The 20084-nt window shown below is 38.9% G+C and overlaps 1 protein-coding gene across 5 annotated transcripts in view; it reads left to right on the top strand.

Annotated features, from left to right (window-relative positions):
- The window catches only part of LOC132702581 (protein slit), a 165467-nt gene that overhangs the window by 136847 nt on the left and 8536 nt on the right, over positions 1–20084 (top strand). For 4 of the 5 annotated variants that reach the window (XM_060671323.1, XM_060671325.1, XM_060671322.1 and 1 more), the window contains exons 3-8: positions 15521–15592; positions 15651–15722; positions 15819–15890; positions 18010–18081; positions 19436–19507; positions 19563–19943. In XM_060671323.1, the coding sequence (XP_060527306.1) occupies positions 15521–15592; positions 15651–15722; positions 15819–15890; positions 18010–18081; positions 19436–19507; positions 19563–19943 (741 nt within the window). The remainder of the gene's footprint in view (positions 1–15520; positions 15593–15650; positions 15723–15818; positions 15891–18009; positions 18082–19435; positions 19508–19562; positions 19944–20084) is intronic. The other variant, XM_060671326.1, reaches the window with a different exon arrangement.

Genomic DNA, 20084 nt, shown 5'->3' with positions numbered 1-20084 from the left:
TTACTTGTCTCCGTCATTGTTTGCCTGATAGTTCCTTTACATTTTTGTGGACATTAAAGATATTCAAGTTTCTCGATCTCAGTGCACTTTTCTCTATACCTACTAATTAGTTTATGTGTTTCTTTATATTGGTTTAATTGTTTTCCCTTGAATTTCTGTCGTTCCTCCATTAAGTCTAATATTTCCTTGGTGATGAATTGTTTTTGTTTGTGCTGTCTTGGTTTGGTAAGTGAGTGGCTCGTTTCTATTATTGTGGTTTTTAGTCTTAGCCAGTTCTCATTTACTTCTCCGTTTTCTATATGTGTGTCTATATTTCCCATGTTTTTCTTTATCTTTGTGGTTAGTTCTTCTCTCAGCATAGAATTTTTTAATTGTGAAACATCTCTCTTGTTTTCCTTCCTTTTTTTCTTGATTATCTTTAGCCTAACGTTGAAGTTAGCTATGAGTGGATTATGGTCTGAAGCTATATCTGCGACTGTGTATGCTTTAACTGACTTTATTGCGTTACGATACCTTTGGTTTATCAGAATTTAGTCAATTTGGTTTCTTATAATGTCGTTCACTGAGTTGTAGGATGATAATATTTTTTTCTTGGCAAAATTGCAGGAACCTCTGCTTTTCCTACTTTCGAGTTTAAGTCTCCAATAACAACAGCTACATCCTGCTCTTTACATAGGCGAAGAACTTTGCCTACCTCATCCAAAAATTCTTCTACCACGTCATCATGTTTATCTGCTGTTCGGGCGTATAGCTGTACAATTTTGAGCTTGCCATATCTTGTAAGCAGTTGAATTATTATTACTCGGTGTGACAGTGGGACAAAGCTTGTTACAGCCTTGTTAATATTATCGTCAATTATTATTGCCACTCCGTTTCTGTGGTGGTGGTTATTTCCCGAGTGGTATATTACCGTATTTTTAGTTCGAAACTGTCCGACTTTTTTCATGTTATCTCGCTTGTTACTAGTATATTTAATTCATAGATAACGTTGTGGCATTTTCCAGCTTTGTACAATCTCTTTACGTTCCATGTTCCGATTCTCATTGCTGACCCGGAGATTCTTCGCACACTCTGGTCATCTAAGGCCTGCCGGGAACAAACCCTATTTATTTATTTGCTTCACATATACTACAACTTTTTTGTCGGTCTTAGAAGCTCGCGCGCATCGAGAAATGCTTTAAATTTCAACCCACAAATTTGTCGCCGTCTGTCGTGTGCGTTCGACCTAAGACGCTGCGGTCGCTTGAACGAGGAAACAACGTAAATATTCCCAGAGGCTCTATTCTTAAAACGGGGTCATAACGCTCAAGTTTATAGGTGTCGGGCCGAAGCGTGCGTTACCAACTCCATTAATCTCCCCCCCGCGCATTTTTTTCCGTGTAAATAAATTATATATATATATATATATGGTCCGTGTCGTGTTATCGTGCCGTTCGATCTCGTCCGCGACGCCCCGAATCGGAGATTACGCGCGCACCACGTAGGAAGTGATTTGTTCTAACCGGGACCCCTGGTTTATTCTACGAGGGCGGGCTGATAAGTTCCGGTCCTGACGTTGATATTACCCCTACGTAAAAAAATATTACATATAAAAATTCAGGTTAATACTTTAGTTAGTATTCATCGGACATACTTTTGACCGAATACTAGTGACATTTTTAAAAAATGGTAGGAAAAACGTACAGTTATAAAACAATTTCATTTAAATTACTTAACGCCTTCTCAAATAAAAGAGAAGATGAATAACACACTCAAAAATTTCTTCGGTTCGATGATTAAAAGATAGTTTTCTTAATTTAAACAATTTTGTCAGCTAACAAAGTTTTAGCGAGCGTTCTTTGGGATGCATGAAATTATTTCTACTGATTACTTTGAAAATGGTAAAACCATCGACGGCGAGTACTAAGCGCATTTAGTAAATCGATTGAGCAAAGAAATAAAGAAAAAAGGACATTTCACCAAAAAAAAATGTTTTACTATGACAATGCACCAGCATTGGTATGGTAGAATGGTTTAAGAGCTATTCGATCCATGGTGGAAGGAATGACATTATGTGACGGGGACCATCCAAAACATACAGTGATAAATGACAGGCCTTGGAAATGGAGTCGTAGAATGAAGAAATATATATGGCCACATTGACGAAAAAAAAAAGAAGACGGCCTCGAAGAAGATGGGCACAGGGCGTAGAAGAGAAAATGGCGCATTGGTTGCGGAAAACGACGCAAACAAAACAGAAAACAAAAGCAGAAACTTGTTGGGTCGTTAAGCATAGTTTCTGCATAAGAAAAAATAAATAAAAACAAAAGTAATATACAACGACTGTTCATTCATTTGATTGGTTTTGGTCTAATTTACGTTTTACAAACAGTATTAGCATAAATTAGATCTGACCTTTATATCCTTGATCGCCGAAGTAACGTATAAGAACAAACCACGTCTTAAATAGCCGAATCGTTCTGCTGTGTCTGCCGCATGCCTATATGCGCCCGGAACTTATCAGCCAACCCTCGTACTTCTCGAAGGTATGCGCATGGGTCCCCGCGGCTTTTTTCCTTCGCATTTTCCGCGTCAAACAAAATTTTCGCGGACTGTGAGAGGGGGTCGACGCGGCATTATCATCATGTCACCGCAAGCGGGTCCGACGTCCCGGCGGCGGACGTCGTCACCTCCGGGGATTTAAATTATGCTCGTCGCCGCGTCGCTTCGAATCAAAATAACAGACGCCTCCGCGTCAAAAACTCGATTACCGTTCCCATTTGTACGGAAAATCGGAACTAATTCCGTCCGGATCGAACGCGTATATTATAATAAAATGTATGCATAGTCATCCATATTAATGTCGTCGAAAATGAGAGCCGCGCGCGGCTAAAAGTTTAATGTGGCGCGTGAAACAAAGAGCGAACCAGATCGCCGGGGATACCATTTAAGCATGATATATGGGGACAAATTTATAAGAACGGCAACGCTGTAAACGACACTAGCGTAACACGTCACAACTTTTAGCCTTATTATATTTAAATTACGAACAATACAAAATTTTGCCTGTAAACTTATCACTAAAGTGCGCTAAATATAATATATACTGATCACAAAACTGTTGCATTATTTTGGTGGCATATGAATTTACGTTAGGGGAGATTAATTGATAACTAAATCTCACCCCCAACTAAATACAACCTCAAAATCGTTGCTTGTCCATTATTCTAATCTAAAATTAATACGGGCCTCGAATTGTTGAAACTACACAAAAAGTGCATCGAATTGTTTACCAGAGCTTGAACTTTACTACTCAGTAACTAATCATTTGGGTACAAAAAGGCATGTAGAAATAAAAAATATATAGGCAGTAAAGTTGGAATGTTTTGAGCTTCTTGCATATTTTTTATCATGTGATTATGGTGCCATTTACCTCTATGTTATGTACACGGCGAAGCTATCTTTGCCCGACAAATTTTAGAGCAACACCTATTTCCATACTTGTTTTTCCAAATATGTCTTTTAATATATTACTATGTGTAATCCCCGGAATTGAATATCGTTTGCTTGTATATATGTAAATTATTTTCTTAAATAAAATTTGTACCCATTTCTGTTTGTGTTTATTTTCGAATACAATGAAAAGCAGCTCTTTTAAAAACAGAGGTCCCAAAAAATTAAAAAGGGCATACGAAACTACCGCTCATGCTACTTTAGTTGCACCATTTTATTTATTTAAAATTAAGTACAAGACTAAGATCTACCGATAACATCCGATCGCTTAGTTATTAAAATTCCGGAAGCGTCCGAACTAGCTCGAGGCCGTGGCAACGAAGCTGGCATCTTAAAGTGACACTTCCCGCATGCTTAAGTGTGACGTTAGACCTGGAAATATGCCGTACATCAGTGTTTTCCAAAGTGTGGTACGTAGGTACACGTATAGAGTTCAAGGCTACACTCTACATTTTGCTTTAGCTGTACTCTCGATGTATCAATTAGTCACTTTTTTCGTTTGCAAACTCAGAAAAATAATAATCAAGTGAATTCAAATATTGATAATAAATATTTCTTAATTTAAATGTTGGTCTAATAACGGACTTTTTATTAACAGACAAACAGAGTATACTGTCAAATGACTATTATCCAGATAATCTGGGACTATTTAGGATCAATTTTGCATTACACGAGAATTATGATTAATTTTTTTTTATATGTTCTCAAAACGAATAAAATAAATTTTGATTATTAATAAATAAAATAAAGGTCTACTATGTCAAAAGTTTGGGAAACACTGTTTGGTACTAAAATTAGGTACATGATTGTGATGACCTGGAGCTTGGATGTCCCCTAGCCCGTCGCTAAAATCTAGTTTTTCCCTAGTTATTCCAATGTTGATTATGTGAATTATCGCAAATCTCGCGGAATTGTCCGGCACCTCCGCCAAATTTATTACTTATAAACTGGGCTTTAAGCCAAAAAAACAAAAAAAAATAGTTCATAGCGCTAAACCGGTGTCATCGTTAATATAATTTCATTCTTTCTTTTTTACTAAAACTCCAGAGGATGCGCACGTCTCTCTCTTTAGAAGATGATGGTTTTCTCATTATATTTTTTGGGAAATGGGTCGATCTTTCCGCTATTAGTTATGAACTTATTTGCTATTTTACTATGCTACACAACCCTGCCTGGCAAATCGTTTCGGTCGAAATTGTCTTGAGAACCTATAGTTCAAACGAACTATTGCTATCTTTCATTCACAGAAGTTATTTATAAAGGTTACGAGTTGTATGGGGCACCCCATATTTATTAGAAGGTCCGAAGTTTAACCCAGCTGGTAGTCAAGAAAGCTACTACTATCATGGGTACTTGAAATTCTTAATAATAATAATATTAAAGGTCTATTGATTTAAGTAAATACACATTTTATAAGAAATTTAGACAAAGGCGTAGTTCAGTTCAGCATTGGCTGAATGCTAATTATTTTTACTCTAAACTTAATATCCGAGATAAACAAATATGCAGAAGAATAGATTAAACATATCATGTGATAAATGTAAAAGTGCATTTTTAAAGCATTGAATGACAGCATTTGCTAACAATTTTTTTTTAATTATAGAAATTCAACATCAACGTTTGATACAATAAGAAATATAATACAATAATAGATATGAGCCTATGGCTACATATTTCTTATAAAGTTAAACACCAACCACTCAAATAAGAAAAATATTGTTTCAATAAGCTGTTTTAAATTTAATATTTACTCCCTGTTTCCTTTTCCCTTTACAATTCTCGCGTCTTGTGGTAGTCTTTTTTTTTATGTAACGGACCGTATATTCAGGTACACCAATCGATGCGAACGTACCCTCATAAAAAAAGACTATACAACAAAAAACAACAAACATACGTGTTTACGTTTCACGTGACGAGACAAACCCAACAACGCGACCGAGCGAGCGCAATGGCGGAGATCCTATTAACAATTAATAAAACAAAATTGTCCTTTGTCCGTCTAAACAATACGCGTAATTCGATTAAGCGTTAATAATTCAGCGGACCGTCAATTAATGACGCATTCACGTAGACGCGCCGGCACGCGAAATTGGCTTACAATCCGATCCCGTAGCTGTAGAGGGCTCGCAACCCTTCCGCCGCGTACGATCGTTCTCCTCCCTCCCGTAAGGGGCCGTTATTTAAATTGCGACGTCTCCAAGCTGCCGCTACGCTTTTTATCAAACTCCCCCAACACCCCCGCCCGCTGTGGTTAATCCTCGTTCGTCGTCTTGCGAGATTAATAACTTCATTTCGAAACCCTCTTGGTTCGAGTCGAACAATACCCCGAGCAAATATTTGCTTAAAAAGGGGACGGGCGGCGACGCCGCCACTGCAAAAAAAATAAAATAGAGCGCTGTAGCTCTACACCACTGCGGTCGCGACAAAAAAATCCAATTAATCAAGACGCTTAATTAGGTTTTAATTGGAAATCGGATACTCACTTGATTTGTTTTCGCTTAGTGAGCGGAGTGGGGGGAGGCCGCAGCCTCCCGTGGGTAACTTTACTAATTAAAGATGGAGCCGGGCCGCTTATTACCGGGTCGTTAAATTTGCGGCGATTGTTTCGGACGTTTTCGATCCTACCGACTGCGCCGAGCGAACGGACCACTCGAACGCCTCGACACGCATATATAATATATAAACTGTTTAATCCTGACCTCAAACTAATAAGATCTAAACTGAATTCACTTAGATCAAAAGTATTTTTTCATATTTTCGCGTTATTCAACTTGCCCTTATATTTAGATTGTAACAAAACAAACAATTTGTTTTTAAATGATGAACACATCTATTCGTTGGAAGAAATTGCGAAGCGGGTGTTAAACGAGTGACCCAATAAACTTTATAAACGACCATTAGTTTTTGGGTACATTTTTGATGTGATCATCAAAAAATCTACCAGTCCCACCAAATCAGTGTTCAATGTACCGAAAACTCGCGATAGGGTTTAATAACGCGTGTAAACAGATTTTGCCGAAAGCGAGGTGGAAACTACCTACCAAAATTTGAATAAATATTTTCCTAAAAGGAAGTATTTCCGAAATATTTCCTTATATTTCTCCGTATTTTCTAGTACTACCCGAACGTTAATGGCAAAATTATATAACGAATTAAATTTGGCGGCAAAGGGTCAGACATCTGCAGTAAAAAATTTAGGCTCAACTTAGCAGACAGTGACGCTTGAAGTGAGAGGAAATTAAGCACAAGGAAGGAATCTAAGTAAAGGTTTAATTAAGTAGAAACGAAATGAAATCTTGCTAGTATGTATTTTGCTTACCGAAAAGACAATTTTTAAACTTATTTTTCAGGGCCAATTGCGTCAGAGAAAAGTCTATTAAGGGAACATATTGATCAATCATATTTACAATTGGGAATGAGAAGGGCCTATGCAAATGCGACTTTCGATGCTACTAAGATTCAAAATGTGGACATCCGTCCGAAATGTAATTTAGATAGGGCGGTGCCGCATATTGGATGATTTTGCATTTTAAAGTTTATATCGACTGAACATATGAGTTCTACGTCGAACTCCATATACCAGCTTAAGACAGGGATTGTCAACTGTTTGATACGATACTTCTCTATATTATCTAAACGTTAAACTGTGATACTACTATCGTAGTATCGCAAAAAAATTGTTCTAATAATATACTGCGTGACACAGGGATACACATATATTTTCTCCATGTTTCCTGTTTTCTTTTTACGCAATATTTTTATCCTCCTTTTTTGTATAAAGAACCTGACCTGGCTTTTTAATAATTTTGATTCTTTATGCAAAATGCGAATATATTAAAAATACTGCTTTTCACCTACTGCTTCTCTCAGTAATATCTAAATTAATTACAAGGAATAAATTAAAACAAATTATAAAAATTAGAAATTGTAAATTTGTAAATAAAAGATTGCTTTTTCAGATTTTAAACACTGATCACATCACACAGTGAATGTATTCTTTGATGAATTGCCTCAGACACTCCTATATTAAACGCTTGCTCCGCTAGTGCAAAATTAAACTCTACTAAAGTATCAAATTTGTTGCATTATATACCGTTAAATGTTTTAATAAAACAACCTGGAAGTTGGCCACATTTTATTTTATTTATTATTTAGATTAGGGTTAAATCATATTATTTTGTGCTCATGGCTCTAGGTACAGTGAAAGTAATTTAAATTATTAATGAATCACCCTGTAATGACCCCTTTGTATGGAATCGATGCCGTCTCGATCGATACTTATTACATATTTATTCGCACCGGAAGGGCGGGAAGGAGCGAAGAGACTTTGTTGTATCGGCGCGTATGATATAAAGTATTTCGTGAAATATTCAAGTCGGGGGAGGGGGCGGGGAACAAGTTTAGACAGGTGCGCGGACCGGTCTGGGTCTCTCGCGTGCGTGCAGCGCCATTCATCCATCTCGTATTAATTGAGGAAACATAAAACAAAACTCGACGGTTACGAAAACCGGAGAGACGTGGTCGTGCGTGTACGTATTGAATGTTGTTTACTTTCACGCGGTGACACACGCGCGTCGATTAATCGGGCCTCCGGCTCGAAGGACCGAAATGTGAACGCGCGGGACACGACCGTTCCCGACGTCGATACGTTCCGAGCGCGCGACTACACTTAATCCGTTTTAATTGACGAGTGAATTATCGTTATTGCGACAACCGTTCGATAATTAAAGATGAAAAGATATTATTAAAATATGGCCGGGCGAGAAATGGAATGCGTAATTTATTCTTCGGCCGGAGCGCGCGCGTACTTTCACTGGCGGGCGAACAGTGCCGTGCTCCGCGGGTTGTCGAGTTCTATTAAATGGACATACTAAGAATGAGCGATATAATATCAACTCCAACTTTGGGGCACCTAATGGCGATCGGCTCTTTGAAAACCGCACCAATTGCATCGATAGAAATCCCGATGGAAATCCTCCTAGTCCTCGCGCCCTTAAAGTGACGCTAAAGGCGCGGAGAGCGGCCCTAAGATTGCAGGTCCTGGCTGGACTGGCTTATTCTATCCACCAGTTTCGTATTAAGTGCCTGATATTGTTGATTTGCCTCCTTGAACGTGATTAGATGGGACTCCCACCGACAGGACGATAGGACGATACGTCGGTGCGATTTTTGGTCTGGACTTTCGAGTCCTAATTTTAATATAAACGGAGTATGTAACTCAAATAACAAAAATTACAAATACACATATGGAGCGGTAAAACGTTTTTCAATTGGCGGACAAAAATCCACAGACACGCCTCCCTAGTCGATGAGGCGGGGCCTTTTCTTTCGGACGCGGAGGGGTGGGGCGTCGTGGTCCGCTATTCGGCTACTGTTAGCATCAAAGCGACAAAAATCGTCTACGTTCATCGGGAAAGGCAATTTGTTGACCGCCGTGCATCATCCTCGGCCGCAATTTTTCAATCCGTAATTATTCGCACACCGAGATCGTTATCGTCGACGTTGTAATTGCCTTTCTACGTCGTCGTCGTCGTCACGGTGTTCGACCGCCGTCCTCTGCCGCGGCGGTTAATTAATTTTGCGTCGTCCGATATGCGACGTTCGATGAGGTTTAATATTTAAACCGTTTAGGTTGGCTGCGAGTGGAAGCGCGACGCGACGCCGACGATCCTCAATTTTACTAAAACGTCCGCGACGGCTCTTGAATAAAATATAAAGGCCTAAATAATGAACGACGCTCGATCGGGGGGCCGGACACGCAAACGGTACATTAAATTTTTTGCCGAGGACATATACCGGACCGCCTCTAGAGTGTTACTTAAAAATGATAATAATATAGCACTGACTTTACCAAATCCTTAAACAGGGTCGATGACAACGTGCTCATGTTTTGGACACTGCCTATATGTAGCTGTGATCTGAGACATCTATTGCGACTCCATATATTATAAGATTTTTATTTAGGTTCAGATTCCACAACTTCTATAGTGGATTTAAGTTGAAGCTCGTTGCGTCTGACAGATAACAACTTACTCTAGATAATCTTTCAAATGTTTCTGTGTGTTGACGAAAATCTGTATTCACTATTTTCTTTTATTCTTTGCCATGACGTCGGATGCCGGAACTCTTTTTCTCAATTACCACACTTAGATCCTTTATTGTGTAACCCTTTGATTCTTCAAACTTGCCTTGTTTTTGTCTAATTGTAGTATCTAATTCTTTTAAATGTTGTTGTACATTGCTGTCTAACTTTTTTTAACATATGTTATTAACAACCATATTTTTGCTGCTGCTATTCTATCTGCGGTGCGTCCCGGATCAAGCGGTCAGCGATTCATTATTTCCGCAAATCCTCGCCCTCTGTGCTAGGAGAGCCCTGTACTGTCTAAATAGTTCCTTGGTGTCAACAAATTGAGCTCCTAGTAGTCTCACGCGGCTGTGGTAGTGTGTGTAGTAGTCTCAAGCGTGCATCAAAAAACATAGGGACATCTTGATTTCTGCCTGAAACAGATAGCAGTTGTTGCCTCCACAATCTTGTTTCCCGTGATCTAAAATCTTAGGATCGCTGTCCGGGCTTCGAGACCCACACTAAGTCAGCGTGGTTTTCAAAGAGTCGGTCGCCATTGGGCAGCCCAACCTTTGCCCTCGCCCTAGGGTCACCCTGATATAGTGTCTCTCAGTCGAGCGCCACCTTACCGAGGTCTTCTTTTGCTAACAAAAAAATCATTCAAAATCATCGATTTTAGTACATGGCTAAGAAGAAAGTTTTCTATGACTTCCTCGCAATAATTTATATATTTAAGTATTCATTAAAAACAACACTAAGATTCTCAAGATAGAAAAATCCACATTGGGATCCACAAGTTGAATAAAATAAAAAAATATGGTATTTTTTAGCATCCTCTACCCAAGAACTGAAGCATTATATAGTTAATTTTTAATATACTATTTATCGTAGAAAGGAACGTTCCTTGAAAAACACTGTATTTATCTATTAATGCAAAAATTATCGCGTCATTTAAAATTTCGTACCCATGCAAGGTTTTTATTTTTTATTAGGTATGCAAAAAAATATTTGTAGACAATAAATAGTCGACATGGAATAACGAGAATCGATTTGTTTGTTTATGTAAAAAAATGTTAAATACTGTCCATATTTCAGTTTCACATATCAGAACAACAAGTGTCTACAATTTAAGTAAATTTAAAAAGTGTAAGGTTATGGAACTTCCAAATCGTCTTACACGTTTTTTAACTGTTGACAAGGCCATTGGGGCAGTTGTTTCTGTTGAGTAGGACCCAAGGCACTGATGAGAGGGAAAATTTTGGTGGAGACTGAACTATGGTCTCGGGAGGCAAACCTTATAACGGACGAAAATTGGTGGCTGGAAACGAGGGCAGGTTAACCGCTAAGAGAGATTGTTGAACCTCACACAGTCGCTCCCTTTTGGGCGTTATATAGGGGCAATTCCATTTTTATGCACGATATCGCACGGCCTCACGCAGCCAGAATAGTTACTGAATATCTGCATGAACTCGCTAGCAAGAAATCCTGACTTAAATCCGATGGCGCATGTCTGGAACCATATGGAATGGCAGATTCAACAATATAGAAGACCCTTTAGAACCATAGACCAATTTCAAATAATACTTTTTCCAATATTGAAAGGAACTGTGGTTTAGTTTGTATGTTAATTGCATTAAAGTTTTGTTTCAACTCCTTGCTTATTACATTTCAAAATTTTCCCACAACGCATAAATTATTACATAAAAAAAATACTACGATGCAAAAACAAAAATTTTAAAACTATGTGATTTAAGAGGTGCGATATTTTTTGTGTCGTGTTGTAAAATCGCAATTTCTGTACTTTACATGCTGCTTGACGAATAATAAATATAGATTTAAAATAAATATTTTAAAATTGCGGAATCGTGACAAAGGCGCGAGAGGGCTTTTTGAAAATCGGTCGCCGAAAACTAATACAAAAGCTCTCTCGTATAGGGTATTGTCTGGGTCGCGTTCGACGGGTCTCCCTTAATATTTCATAATTTAATTTGCCTCGTAATACGCGGCAAGGACCTAATATTTCCGGGCAAACGCTTCCGAAGCCCCGCGCGTTCTCTCCTTCAATTCCTCTACGGCTTTTTGCCCCCTACGGCGTCGTCGCCGTCGCGCGACCCGTAGAAAAGACGCCGAATTAGTTTTAAGAAGTTATGAATATAAAGCGAGCGCGCGTTTGAAAATGGGAAAAAGGCGGAAAATGCGACAAACGCCGCGCGAACGAAATATTAATATGCGCGATATTTGCCGCTCCCGAAAAATCCAATAAAACCCGGGGGCGAGAATTGCCACGAACAAAGCATAATATTTACAAAGGCTTTTTTAACGGTACGGGCGGCGCTCTGATTCGTGAAAATACGAGCAGTTACAATATACAGGACGTTGCACGTTTTTCATGACGCGAACCCGCTTGTAAAAATTGGAACAACTGGCATATTTTTTTTTCCTACCAGGGTTTCCAAGTTTTAGATGAAGTATCAAATCGCGAGAATTAAAGGTCTAAAATATTTAGTATATATTTAATTTAATTTTAGAAAAATGTATTTCAATTGTTTATACCGAAATTGTTCGTATCAAATAAATACTTACACCCTTTTTAATGCCCAGGCAATAAATGCTTGTTTGCTTGAAATAAGTGTGTTTTCTAAAATCTTACAAGTATTGTTTAAGTTAAATACAGATTTATGGGTTTTAAAAAATAATTCCTTTCTAAAGAATATATAATTTGTTTGTTTTTGCGAATCGAATACTATTTTCTATAAAATAAATTTATATGGCCTTTTCTTACATATAACGTCACTTTTTAAATTCGGTAGATCCTTTTTTTATTTTTTGCGAACTGCATTTTTCAAGTTTTTTCTTTCATTTTTCATTGGGGTTGCGTTCTTTTAGTTGCCGCGTACTTATGCGAGGGCCCTGTATAATCCGAAACAGAAACACGGCTCCCCTTGTCCCGCCCCTCCCCCCCGCCGCCGTCGTACAAAAGACCGAATCGAATTAATAACGCGGGGACGACTTAATTCCACACCTCGGGCGTCTAATTCGATCCATTAACGCTGTCAATTCGATTTAATTGAACATAATGGCGTGGATGTGTTTTGAATTGATTTTTTAATTGTAAGCGGAGGGCCGGCGAACAGCTTCATGCGTGTACAGACCATAAGGAAACCGTCGCTATCAGATAATACGTTCATAATAAAAAACGTGAAACTAGATCCTTCACACAAATTTATTAGCTTTGACGTTGAAAGTCTATATACCAACGTGCCCTTGGAGGAGTCGTTAAGTATTGCCGATGCTAGACTAAGGAATGATACAACCCTATCAGAGAGAACTTCGCTGCCACATGAGGGAGTGTTGGAGCTTCTGAGGTGCTGTCTGCAATGCCATGCCATAAACACTGCAACTATTAAACCTAAGATCTGGCTTTGATATGTTGACGATACCTTCATTATCTGGAGTGGAACCGATAGACTGCTAGACTCTTTTCTCAATCATCTTAATTTTTTGCGAACATCAATTAAATTTACTATTGAGAAAGAAAAGAACGGCTACCTACCGTTTCTGGACGTCCTAGTAAGTAGAAATAATAGTTCTATTAACACGTCTGCATATAGGAAACCTACCCACACAGGACAGTATCTAAATTTTGAGTCTAACCATTCTGAAGCAACCAAATTAGGAATAATTAAAACACTTTGCAAAAGAGCAATCACAATATGTAGCGACCAAGCATCTCTCGATGCCGAATTGAATAATATTAAAAAGGATTTGCTTCAGAACGGTTAATCCGAAAAATCTATAAACAAAATAATAACAAACTGTAAGCGCGAAACAACACCGGAACCATGTATCGACGATCCCATACGTGAAAGGAATATCAGAAAAGATTAGACGAATAGCTAAACAATATCAAGTCAAAACTGTATTTAAATCTGGATCAACATTAAGAAGTGTACTCACAAAAACAAAACCTGAAACGTCGACTCAAGAGAAAGAGTGTATCTACAATATACCCTGTGACTGCGGAGAGTCATATATTGGCGAAACCAAACGACCTCTAAAAATAAGAGTTGAAGAACATAAAAACATACAATGAAGGGTGAAATGCAAAAATCAGGTATCGCAGAACATGTGTGGACCAAACAACACAACATCCTTGGATTCTCCAAAGCAGCATTGGAGAATCCAAGCAATCCAAGCGTGTATATACCAACAATTTGGTAACCTCTAATAAGGCGCACCAATGCTGGCGTTCTAGTTGAACAACTTCACGCTTGACTACACTCGACTCCGTCATGGATGAGCGCCATCACGCTTGACTACACCCGACTCCGTCATGGATGAGCACCGTCGCCTAGTATATAAACCTTGTAGCCTTAGAATTAAGCTTTAGTTTACACTTGATAACGGGTAGTGATACAACTGTCCGAAACGTTGTGTATGTTAAAAATGCAGACAATGGAAGTTCGACATCCTTTTAGTATTTCTAATAAAAAATGGCTTGAACGTGATAGAAGAATGGATCAAAGACGGGTTCTAGAATACAGAATGGAAACGACAAATTCATGTCAACCACATATACAGGTTGGGCGAACGAAAGAAAATTAGATCCAAATTTAATTGCGAAAAATCAGCCGAAACTATGTATATTTTGACATAATTGCAGAACACAAGGGCTTAAGATTTCTATCGACAGGCGATTCCTATCATAGTCTACGTACCAAGGCTATCAATTTCTTTTTTTCTTCAACCTCATACACTACACCCTTAAATATATCGGCGCAATTTGATGCTCAATAAAATGCCGCTTTGCACTTTGATAAATTTCGAATACTTGCGAAAATATTCGAAAAAAGAAACGGAATTTTGAATTTTGTTTTCTATTGTCCCCTGACTTTATTTGTTTAGATAAGTTACAATGAAAAACACATTTTCATGGCCACTTATTTTTTTTAAATACGGCTCTGTCTTTCTTTAGTTTAATTAAGTGCTTTCAACATTCTTAAAACACTATATATCGTAATATTTTCCGACGTTTCCTACAGAAAATTCCATCACCAGAATCTGAGCACAAGATAGTATAGCACAAATTATTTATGTACTTATTTGTTGTGTCGACTTTACTTCTATCTTATGTTTAATTTCATGTAGTTCAGGGCCGTATTATGGTCAAATAAATATAAAATATTCTGGTAATGGAATTTTCTGTACGAAACGTGACGATATATAGTGTTTTAAGGGTGATGAAAAGATTTAAATTGAAAAAAAAATCAGAACCGGTATTTAAAAAATTAAGTTGATAATGGTCGTCAAATCCAGTATGGATGGAAATGTGTTTTTCATTTTAAGTTAACAAATAAAGTCAGGAGACAATAAGAAACGAAAATTGAAAATTCCGATTTATGTCTCCTCTTTGATCTGTAACAACTCTTGCAAGTCGAGTTGTTACAGTTGTTACAGAGTTGTTAAGTTTCCTTGAAAAAATAAATAAATAAATTTTCCGAATTTGTTTTATTTTATTTTTTCTGGTGTTAGGTATAAACAAATTAAGGTCACTTTTTGGTTTGCACTTTTTGAACTCTACAAGTTACCGAAATTTTTTAGTTTCCTCAACAGCACGTTATTAACCCTTAAAATTTGCATCAATAGTTTAATTTAACCAACTTTATCCGTTCTTATCTTGGGCACACTGTAGATCTCAGAATACTCACTCAAAAATTAACTCCGAAAAACTTTCTCGGAATAAGTTGGCTGATAAGTTAATGAAGCTAGGCTCTCTTCTTTTTAGATCAAGGTTATTAGCGACCCCCAAAACAAATCCAGTTTCTAAATGGTTTAAGTCAATCTTTAGCGTCCATTGAACTGGTGTTAAGCTGTGGAAATAAACGTGGACCATAAACAATTACCATTATCGCCTAAAACTATGACCAAAACTGAAAATAATCATGACATATTTTGTTTCAGGGATTTGCAGGGCAACAACCTGACGGCCATTTACGAGACGGATTTCCAGGGCTTGAGCAACCTGCGAGTTTTGTAAGTACCCTCGTTGGGTCGTTGGTTTTCGTTGGTCACGCAACCGTTTCAATTATAGGCAAATGTCCGGCAACGACATACGGACGATAGCCAAGGACGCGTTCCAGGATTTGACGAAACTCGAGCGACTGTAAGTAAGGGGACGTTTGCGGGAAAAAAGCGTTTTTTGCGCAAGCGCCTGGCGAAACGTTCGAACTGATGAGCAGGTTTCGCTTTTTTTTTGTAGACGCTTGAACGGAAATCGGGTGGCAAAGTTGCCGGACAACTTGTTCGCTACTTTATCTAATCTGGTCCGTTTGTAAGTAGTAACTTGTCCGCATACGTGTGTGTCTATGTCGCTTCTTTACCGCACTCTGTCTCACTCTCTCGCTACTTCAAACCAGTGAACTCTTCTATCTATCGAACTGGAATGGTGCCGGAGAAATGTAGCCAATATTGATTTTGTGAAGCAACTTTTATTTAAAGCGAGACAGGTATTAGTTGTTAATTTGACTTTATCTATTGCCCGTTGATTTAGTTTTCACAAAAATTATAAAAGAAAACCAAAAAATCTACCAAAAAATATTGATTAGTTTAGGAGTTTTGCATCTTAAAATACTTAAGCTACGTCCACACTGAAAGCAACACATAGGAACATTATGCTTATGTTGCTTGTTTCTGGAACTTGTTTCTAAATGTTGTCAAAAGTTTATTGAAGTTTCTTATTTTTTACGGTTGTAGCAACAACAGTTCCTATAAGTTGCTTGTTTCCATATTTAGCGGCAAACTTCAAACCGAATACAGAATAATTTTGTGTTTCCCAACAGTGTGGATACGTTGCTTGTTTCCAGAACTCGATCAAAGAAAAACGAGGTACGCAAGTCAAAAGGAGAGGCACTAGAGGAAAGACAAGAAAGTTTGCACAAAACATCTCATCGAAAATATATTATGGGAAGCTTCCATTGGCAACTACAACCATTCCCATGCATGCAACGGGCAACTTCACGTTCATATGCCGATATCTACAGCATCGTCATATTCATTATCTCTGACATTCACTTCTCCTGAGTATGCGCCTTCATCTTTGCCTCAAACACTGGCATCAACTGATAGTCAAATATCACGGCAATATCCTGGACCACCAAACAGCCAGTGTACTATTCTTTATTATGTAATGTAATATCTTTCTAACAATAATCCAAAGTGTATTACATTTTTTGAATAAAAAAGTTAATAGGAGGCGTTCCAATGGAGATATAGCAGTTCGTATCTTCTTGTTGAGTTAAAGGTGAAATTTTGCACCGAATAAAATAGTTGCTTTTGTTAACTTTAAAAGCTAAAAGATTTGCACTGAAGGACGGATATAATAGCATCACAGATTTCTGGGACAATTAAGGAAATTGCTTGTTTGTAAGTTCAAGATAACTACATCAGATGTGAATCTCGCGTCAAAAAATAGAAGTGTTAATAGGGGACGTTGCAAGAGCAACTTTATAGTTTGTGTGTTCTGTTTGAGTTGAAGGTGAAATTCTGCACGGTAACCATTCCAAATCAGTAATCTCATACAACAAAAATTTGTTAAATGTCAATTATTATGAACTGAGAAGACGTTTGACTTGGTCTAGTCCACCATTTACGGCTCGTTTTTTCTGATTTTATAAAATAAGTACGTTTGCATCTGCTGCCAGTAAGTCTTCGTCGAATCACAGTTCAATCAAAGTTCGTACGCACCTTTTTGGACATTTTTTGAGAAGTTAAATTATTTTTATTAAATGCATATTGCATAATTAAACAACCGGAACACCCGATTCTCGCATTTTAAAAACGAGCAAGGGAAAGACAACGAACCCCATTACTAGTGATTTTTTGCCATTGTAAAATTTGCCTCACTTTTCTATCGATGCCCCTGCCACCCCAGTCTAGATCGAGTTCGCTGCCTCTAACTGCCGCCCTATTCATATCACGCTTTTCTAACGGTGTTGGAGAACTGTTCAAGGTTGCCATTTATAATTTTAAAATATCAAAATAAAGTAACGCCGCCCGTGGCCACATAAATAATTAACAATTAAACGTGTCCGTCGCCCGTTAACGATCCCCAATAAATCCCGGCTCAATTATTAAAATCAGACAGCCGACACGGGACCCGGTTTTGCACACAACAACAGGATCGCCAGTATTAGCCGAAAACTTCGTTAAGCTCCGAGCCGCACAAAAAAAGTCCGCAATTTATGGTAAATGGCGGCCAAAATCCGGACGTTAACATGTTCGGGTAATTGGGCGATCGGCGTGCCTCGAGGCTCGGCCCGGGGGCCGTGAAAATGTAGCACTTTCACGACCACGGAAAATGCAATTAGTGCTTAGCGCTTCCGCTATTATAACAAATGGCTTCGCAGACGCCACTTCCCGGTCGAAAATCGCCCGCAACTATTTCTTTGCAGGGACCTCAGCCACAACCACCTAACGGTCGTCGGCAAGAGAACGTTTAGAGGACCGGCAGGCCTAAAGAACTTGTGAGTAGGTTTTGAAGAAAGATAAAAGGGAACTTTATAAACGGTGGTTTTGGTTAGTTTCGAATTTCGAATTCATTCCCACCAACCTGCTCCAGAAGTTTGAATAACTATGATAATAAATTTTAGGGACGGGGTCGGAGATATCTAAGCTGCAGTCGGCTTAGATAGGCTTTATTTCGTTCTGTCTTCACCTAGCACAAAATACATATTACGTTTTTAATACCGACAAAAACTTGGTTTGTCAAACGCATTTAGGCCTCCGCAGGCCCATTGTGCTTCGTTCTGGATAGAGCCAATGGGTTTTACATCACGCCTAGCAACTCCACGCTCCCACACTTCGCCAAGCATCAGCTCTTTAATGACTGACGTCGCCGGACCGATGAAATGCTCCGGTTCTATAAAGTTTATTGCGGCAGCCTTCCTAGCCAGGGAGCCGGGGGCATGATTTCCGCCACCACACTGTCGACTGACGCATCAGCGAGTGTACAGTGACATTATAGTGCTAGTTTAAAGCGTAGTCTATAAAGTAGAACTGCTGTAGATTTACCAGTAATTTTGGGCCTGCTGAATTATTTTGCTGCTACATCGTACTCATAGCCATCCTAATGTTAAGTTTGCAGGACTTGGAGTATACTTTACATCCCAATCCTTTTTTACTCTTCGAACCATCGGAGTCGACTTTAATAACTACCTCGTTGATGTGCATATTTCCTCTGATGTTTGTCGTGTAGGACTTGCCGAATATAAATTTTGGCGCCTCGAAAGTCGGTCATCAACTATTTTCACACTACTATTCACTCACTATACACAGGAGTACTAATTTATATAACGAGGCTATTTATATCCTATCGATTTGTTAGATTTGCGTTCCAGCCACTCTTTTCAACTAACTGCATGCGAGTTCGGAACCACGCGTTCTTAAAGCTGTTTCACAACCGGGTGAGCGGAATAATTTTAAATTTACCAGGTAGAGATTTTCCCATGTATCATGAATGTAGCAGAGCACTCGGCAAACCAGAAACCAGTACAAACCAGTAAAAAGCAAATCATAATTATTGGTCAATTTTGGTTATGGTACGAAATTTTCACGCTTTTTCTTCTTTATATTCATTTTTGTACCTTATTAACCTGAACTAAATTCGAACCATAGTAAATATGATAAGGTGTTCTCCGATAAACTAGAGTGATTCAGGGAAAACTTTAGTAGTTTCGCCAGTTACATTAAACAGCTGCTAAAAGGGTTGGTGGGAACGGTGATATCTTACCTAAATTTGAAAAGTCCCGTTATCATTTCTACAGAACTTTTCACTACAACGCAAACCACTCCATATATGTGACGGATATTCTTATTTAGGCAACTGGACAATAACCGGATCACGTGCGTCGACGCCAGTGCCCTAAAAGGTGCCAAAGACCTGGAGGTGCTGTAAGTATTAACGCTACGGGACAGGGGGTGCGAATTTTCACTCCACAACATGCAGGACCCTCAACAACAACAACCTCACGTGGCTGAGCAAGGAAGTGTTCGCAGCCGCGTTCCGACTGCGCACGCTGCGCCTGGCAGACAACCTGCTGCACTGCGACTGTCAGCTGGCGTGGCTCGCGCGCTATCTGCGTCACTCGCCGCGCCTAGCGCAGTACACCAGGTGTCACTCGCCGGGCCACCTCAAAGGCCAAAGTCTGGTCGACCTGCAAGAGCACGAGTTCAAGTGTTCGGGCCTCGCTGAACAGGCGATCGACGGCGAGTGCGTCAGCGAACCGCAGTGTCCGCATCCGTGTCGCTGCGCGGACGGTATCGTCGACTGTAGGGAGAAGGGACTGACCAAGGTACCGGACCACCTTCCGGAGAACACGATCGAAATGTGAGTGTATAAAGTGATTGCGCAGACAAAAATGGTTTTGGCTTGTTGAACGCGATAACACTACCTGTGAGAGGAGTTCAACTATTCAAGTTTTAAAATATTACTTATGCCTACTTGGTATCTATCCAAAGTCAATTTTTG

The sequence above is a fragment of the Cylas formicarius genome, unplaced genomic scaffold (assembly GCF_029955315.1).
Source record: "Cylas formicarius isolate icCylForm1 unplaced genomic scaffold, icCylForm1.1 PGA_scaffold_5__7_contigs__length_24384050, whole genome shotgun sequence".
In the NCBI taxonomy this organism is placed as follows: Eukaryota; Metazoa; Arthropoda; class Insecta; order Coleoptera; family Brentidae; genus Cylas; species Cylas formicarius.
The sequence above is the reverse complement of the archived record's forward strand: the minus strand, read 5'-3'. Positions and strand labels throughout refer to the sequence as shown.